Source organism: Ursus americanus, chromosome 24 (genome assembly GCF_024610735.1).
Source record: "Ursus americanus isolate L20-20 chromosome 24, mUrsAme1.1.p, whole genome shotgun sequence".
Lineage (NCBI taxonomy): Eukaryota > Metazoa > Chordata > Mammalia > Carnivora > Ursidae > Ursus > Ursus americanus.
In genome coordinates this window covers 33,333,941-33,340,421 of record NC_142150.1, presented here as the reverse complement: position 1 = coordinate 33,340,421, position 6,481 = coordinate 33,333,941, and the positions used below count along the sequence as shown (strand labels likewise).

Below are 6,481 nucleotides of genomic sequence, written 5' to 3'. Positions count from 1 at the left end.
CACAATGTCTATGGCATTTCCTTATGGTAGCTCTAGCAAACTACTTTATACCCATTTCTCTGAAGTAACTGGTGAGCTACAATGAGGAAATGGCTTACTGAACAGAGTGCCAATTGAGAAACAGCACCCTGAAAAGCTTGAGTTATATCTTCAATGATGTGTTGACCAACAGATGATTATATTTCTCCCATAGCCATGATAAACAGTTATAGAATCCTATGGAATCAGAGGATGTATATGCAAGTACATCCTTTATTATTATACTAAAATCCTTTAGAGAATTTTTGTTTCATGTGCCAACATTTTTCAGCTCATCTGGCTGATAGATTTTAGTTATAGATGTTATGTTTTCATGAGGGAACACAACAATTATTTTATTGAACTGGAAATTGAAGTTGTCACTTGGACACCTTTTGGGCTCTTCATGCCTTTACTAAACCAAAGACAAAAAGGGGCTGGAGCAATTGGTATTGACGATGAGATCAGATCTGTTTGTTTGACACAATGGGGCATGAATGATCAATATCTGGAACCCAGGGCATCTGTTAAAATTTCTAAAACCAATAGTACAAGTTAATTTAAAAAAATGGCAGGACCATTAAAGATTTGGAATTTCAGGAATGACGATTTGGTTCATACTAGTAGATAATGAACCCAAATCAGTGGGAAGAGTGAGCAGGCAGTGCAAGAAAGAAAGGTATAAATGTTAACTAAAATCTCATGACCAATTATAGAAACAAGGACACTTGTTCGAATGTATCAATGTATTGAGTAATTTTACAGCCTGTTCTTAATGTTACAGATTTTTCAGGAAGGATCATAACCTGAACTAGAAGAGAAACTAACATTAAAATTAACTTTGTCCAGAACGTTGAGGATGTTATGTTTCCTTTCTGGAAGGGAGAGAGTGAGACTAGGTTCAAATATCATACAGAGAGTGTTTATGAATGCTGAATAGCTCATGAACCTATTCACCTCAGCTCAAAAACCTACCTTTATATGCTCTCCTCTGAAATGCTGGGAGTAAAATCTACCTATATTTCTAATCTTCCAGATGACTTCCTATTGTTTTTGTTAATAGGAATGCACAATGTAGTGATAGTGGAAGTCCAGAGGACGTGGGAAAAGACTTCCTTATATGTTCAAAATAAAGTATCGAATTATGGAGGACTTGGGACTGGTATGAGAGGAGAATAGAGGAAGAATGAGCTGAAAAAATAAATGAAAATTGTGCGATCATCAATAATAATGTAATTACTTTGTGTGGTGACAGATGGTAATTAGACTTGTTGTGGGGATCATTTCAAAATGTATCAAAATATCGAATCATTGTGATGTACACCTGAAATGAACAGAATATTGTATGTCAATAATACTTCCATAAAAAAGAAGAAAAAACATTTTTTTAAAATAGTAAATTGTCCAGGCAGGAGGGGTCTGAGGAAATGCTAAAGATTCTGAGTTCCAACCTGTGGTTGGCTTTTGCAATCACTATACACTGTATATCATTTCTTATTAATTCTAGGGCTCAGGATAGAATCCTAAAGTGAAATTCTGGAATGCTTTTAATACCAGTTACTTCCCTTCCAAAAACAAATAATGACACCACATTTTCCTCATGGCGTTCTTCATCTCCATGTTTCTCAGCGTGTAGATCAGAGGGTTGAACATGGGCGCAATGATGGTGTAGAACAAAGCAAACACTTTGTCTTCTGGAAAAGTTGTGGCTGGTCGAATGTAAATGAAGAGAACAGGCACAAAGAACAGAACCACAACTGTGACGTGGGAACTGCAAGTGGAAAGAGCTTTTGTGCGGCTCTCTGCAGGGTAAGCCCTGATGGTGTATAATATCAGAAAATAGGACACCATCAAAATCACAAAAGTCATCAGAGCAATCAGTCCTGAATTAACAATTACCAAGAGACCGATTCTGTATGTGTCGGTGCAGGCCAGCTTCAGTAAAGGATACACGTCACAGAAGTAGTGATCTATCTCATTGGGGCCACAGAAGGGCAGGAAGATGGTGAGGAGGAACTGACTGGCAGAGTGGATCAATGCGCCGGTGCAGCAGGCTGTGACGATTGCGTGACACCTCTGTCTGCTCATGATGACGGTGTAGTGCAGGGGCTTGCAGATGGCCACGTAGCGGTCGTAGGCCATCCCTGTGAGGATGAAGATCTCCACGCCTCCAAGAAAGTGGAGGATAAAAAGCTGTGTCATGCAGTTACTATAGGAAATGGTCTTCCTTTCTGCCAGTAAATCAGTCATTAGTTTGGGTGTCACTGTTGACGTGTAGCAAAGGTCAGAGAGTGAGAGGCAGTTAAGGAAGAAATACATGGGTTGGTTCATTAGTGGACTGCACGTGATAGAAATCATTATGAGCAGGTTTCCCACCCAAATAGCAATGTAGCAAAATAAAAATAATACAAAACAAAGGATTTCAATGTTCTTGTTTTTGGAAAGTCCCAAGAGAATAAATATGGTGACATTATTGCTTTGATCCATGGTCCAGTGTAGGTAGAATATAGGAATCACCTGGAATACAGAATTCATGAGGCCATATTTAGAAGGATTTCTTAAGTAGTGGGATGATCATATCCTATTCAAGGAATTTACTAGGTTGAATATGTCTCATTCAAGAGTCTCAGATTATATAAATGAAGTATTTAATTAAAATGACCCCTAAGTAGACTCTGGGGAAACAGAAACTAGCAGATTTCCATTAAATCTACCAGCAAATTGTGATCAGTGTCTGCCTTAGTCAACATGAAGGCCTTTGATCTATCCGCCACTGAGTTGTGGATGATACTCAAAACATGGTACTGATTGCCTAACAATAGGTTCCACCCAATACTTTTATAATTTTAGGATCAATTCTAACCAGCTATCTTCATGATATCTGTATTTTCATGGTTCAGGGTCATGATGCAACCCTGACCTTACACCTGGCTTCTCAATCAATTCGTATTACTGAGTAAGTTAGCATGGTCACCCATACAATGAATAATCACGCTATGATAGATCTGGAATTTTAAAACAAAAAATTTCATTTCTATAGGGGAATTTTAAGAACTTGAATTAATTAAGGACAAATTATTGAGAAACAACTTCTGATGATTCTCCAAATCAGATTATACTGATATTAGCCAATAAATTAAAGAGGCTATTTTAATTTAACTAAAATATAATGCTGAATATACCACTGGCTTGAATTACCCATTAAAAATACCTGAAATATGTTCCTTATGCAGAAGGCTTAAGCATAAAGGCTTTTTACATAATTTTAAGTGTCTAAGTAAAGAAAGTCCTGGAATGTTCTCAGGCAAAGCCATTTCATCAATATGTCTGCATTTATTTGGAGTTTGCTGAAAATATTACTTGAATCTCTAGTTGTCTTGGTGCAGAAGACAGCTATGCTTAATGTCCTTCCTGGCAGTCCTTGGTTCACCTTCCTTACAGACATAGGGCTACCGTGATTAACTGCCACATATTTTCATGTCTTTACAAAATCGTGTGTAGGGCACCTGGGTGGCTCAGTAGGTTAAGCAACTGCCTTTGGCTCAGGTCATGTTCTCGGGGTTCTGGGATCGAGTCCTGCACCCGGATCCTTGCTCAGCAGGGAGACTGCTTCTCCCACTCCCTCTGCTCCTCCCCCTGCTCATGCACTCTCTCTCTCTCAAGTAAATAAATAATCTTTAAAAAAAATAAAAATAAAAATTATTTTAAAAATCATATGTATTATGGGATCATTCATCATAGTTTTAGAGGAATCTCTGCTTACATATCTTAATTCAGCCACTAACTTCAGATATGACCTTTGCACATCCGTTAATTTATTTTAAAAAGTTTTTTCGTAAGGAGGGCACATATTGCATGGTGCACTGGGTGTTATACACAACTAATGAATCATCGAGCCTTACATCGAAAACCGGGGATGTACTGTATGGTGACTAACATAATATAATAAAAAATCATTATAAAAAAAAATAAACTCACACACACACACACACACACACACACAAAAAAGAAAGAAACCTAGGAAAATATATCCTGCTCTATATAATTCAGACTATCGCTGAGACTCAACTTTGATCATAGGTAAGAAAGATTTAAAAAAAAAAAAAACAAATAAACATGCACACATGACAGTATTATTGTATTGAAATTAATGTGCACAAAGAAAAATAAAATTACCTTAGGTTTATAGAGGTTAAGGAACTTACGCATAGGGAGATGGCTAGTGTATATAGGCAATACGGTTTATAACCTGAGTTTTCTGACTCCAGTGCCTGTGTTTCTAAACACTTTACTATATAGCCTCTCAAAAGGAAAATACTGAAGCAACAATATACATTTAATATGAACTCTGGCTGTCCCAACTCTGAAATTTGCACACATTTCTGAATCTTCCAGACAAAATCAGGATCTCTCCTAAATGGATCACTGTCCCAATGTATGCACTCAAATTTACACCGATGTTTAAAAAAATGTGTAAAAGGAAACACAGAACTATAAGATAAACTCAAGTCTCCATGAAAAACCACAAACTAAATCAGTTCAGGATTCTGGAATGAATAAGCCAGCTCTAGAAAGAAAACAAACGTACAGCTCCTGTGTTTCTCTGGGAAACAATGTATTTCTTTTTTTTTTTTTTTAAGATTTTATTTATTTATCTGACAGAGATAGAGACAGCCAGCAAGAGAGGGAACACAAGCAGGGGGAGTGGGTGAGGAAGAAGCAGGCTCCCAGCGGAGGAGCCTGATGTGGGGCTTGATCCCACAACACCAGGATCACGCCCTGAGCCGAAGGCAGACGCTTAACTGCTGTGCCACCCAGGCGCCCCAAAACAATGTATTTCTTATTCTCTCTAGCATGAGTAGTGATACTGCAACTTCAGCTATTGGCCAAGTGAGACAAATAGGTAGGCGAAAACTATTCGGGCGCATGCCCTCATACCGCCACACCTTACATTTGGGACCTGGTACACACTTGGCATATACATTTCCTCTCTGTAGAATGAGGGCACTAGCTTCAGTGATCCCATCATGATGTCTTTTGCAGAATTAAAATTACTTTATTCTTGATCAATGATTTATTGACCATCTCCTTAAAGTTGTAATAATTTGTCCTTTTTTTATGTTCAGTCATCTAATAAAATCTAATAAAACTTCGATCTTAGTTTTCTAGAATATGTCATCCTACCCTCAGTAGAAAAACAAAATCTCTTTGAATTTAGTCCTTTCTTAAACCAGAAAGTCTTAGACTGTAGAATTCACTGTAAAAATCTACTTTAAAATTAGCTGCTAATTAATGTTTTCCCATTTTAGTATATGCGTTACCAAAGCAAGCGCTGTTTTCCTAACACAGTAGTTAAAAATATTTTTTCCAAAGTTATTATTATAGATTTGTGCAGAATAATGGTAAAAAAAATTACTCACATTTTTTTCCTCTGCACTTATTTTGAATGTGTTCTTTTATAGTTTTTGATGTCTTCTCTTCATTGAAATCACAGGCATTCTTTAACTATTTGAATGATTTTCTTTTAAGTTTCTGCCTTGAAATTTTTCTCAGCTCAGCAAGTGCTACTGATGAGTTTCACTTTCTAATTTCCCCCGATGTACACAGGAAAAATTACAAAATTCATGCATTTTTTGTGACTACTCTCACCTGTCATACCTTCAGTTCAAATAAATGATAGGAGGTCACCTGCAGGAAAAAAAAAAAAGGCTTGAAGTCAAGAAAGGACTTCGTTTTCCAAAATTAGTCAAATCATAATTTACATGCTCTGTATCTGTACCACCACATTATTCCTGAGGGTCTCAAGGCTCAAATGCTAAGTAAAATTTTAGGTAAAGTTTATATCCTGAAAGTACATTTGTTTCCTCCCAAGGTGTTGCTTTTTTAGTTTGAGTTAATTATTTTCTGTCCCCAAGTAATCAATTCACCGGTTGGTATCCTCTTAGATCCAAGTTACCTGGAGAGCTCTACAGCTGGATGGCAGATGCCCTATGCAGAAGGTAACTGCGGCTTGTCGTTAGAATGCCACTCATTAAAAAGTCCTTGGTGACTGAGTTCTGTTGTTTATGCAATTTGAGTTTCTTTCTCCCTTCCCTATAATCTGGGGATCGAACGTTAAGTTTTGGTCCTTATGTTAAGAAATCATATGGTCCATTCCCACATACTATTTTTATCATTCTTTGGGGGAAAGGATGTGTGTGTGTTCTTTAATGTATTTTCATATAAGGTGAATTTTCTACTTTCCATTTAAGGTGAAATTTTAATGGTGTATTTCCTTTAAGGTAAATTTCCATTTCAGATAAATTAATTTCCCTTAAGGTAAATTTTAAGGAAAATTACAGACGTCTAGAACTTTCTTTCATCTCTTTTTAGGTTTACAAAATGCTCATTAAAATACTTTGTCAACATTGGAGTTGAACATTCTATAATTTTGCTCTAGCCTATGTCACTTGCAATAAGCTTT

General features: G+C 36.8%; 1 protein-coding gene across 1 annotated transcript; it reads right to left on the bottom strand.

Annotated features, from left to right (window-relative positions):
* Nucleotides 1-1,575: 1,575 nt before the first annotated feature.
* On the bottom strand, nucleotides 1,576-2,505 carry LOC123784937 (olfactory receptor 4P4-like). The gene has a single exon (XM_045786478.2). It carries the CDS (start codon nucleotides 2,503-2,505, stop codon nucleotides 1,576-1,578), a length of 930 nt encoding a protein of 309 aa, XP_045642434.2.
* Between the last annotated feature and the right edge of the window lie 3,976 nt (nucleotides 2,506-6,481).

What these genes read in the sequence shown, in the direction of transcription:
- LOC123784937 (XM_045786478.2), bottom strand. Translation starts at nt 2,505, where the DNA reads ATGGATCAAAGCAATAATGTCACCATATTTATTCTCTTGGGACTTTCC.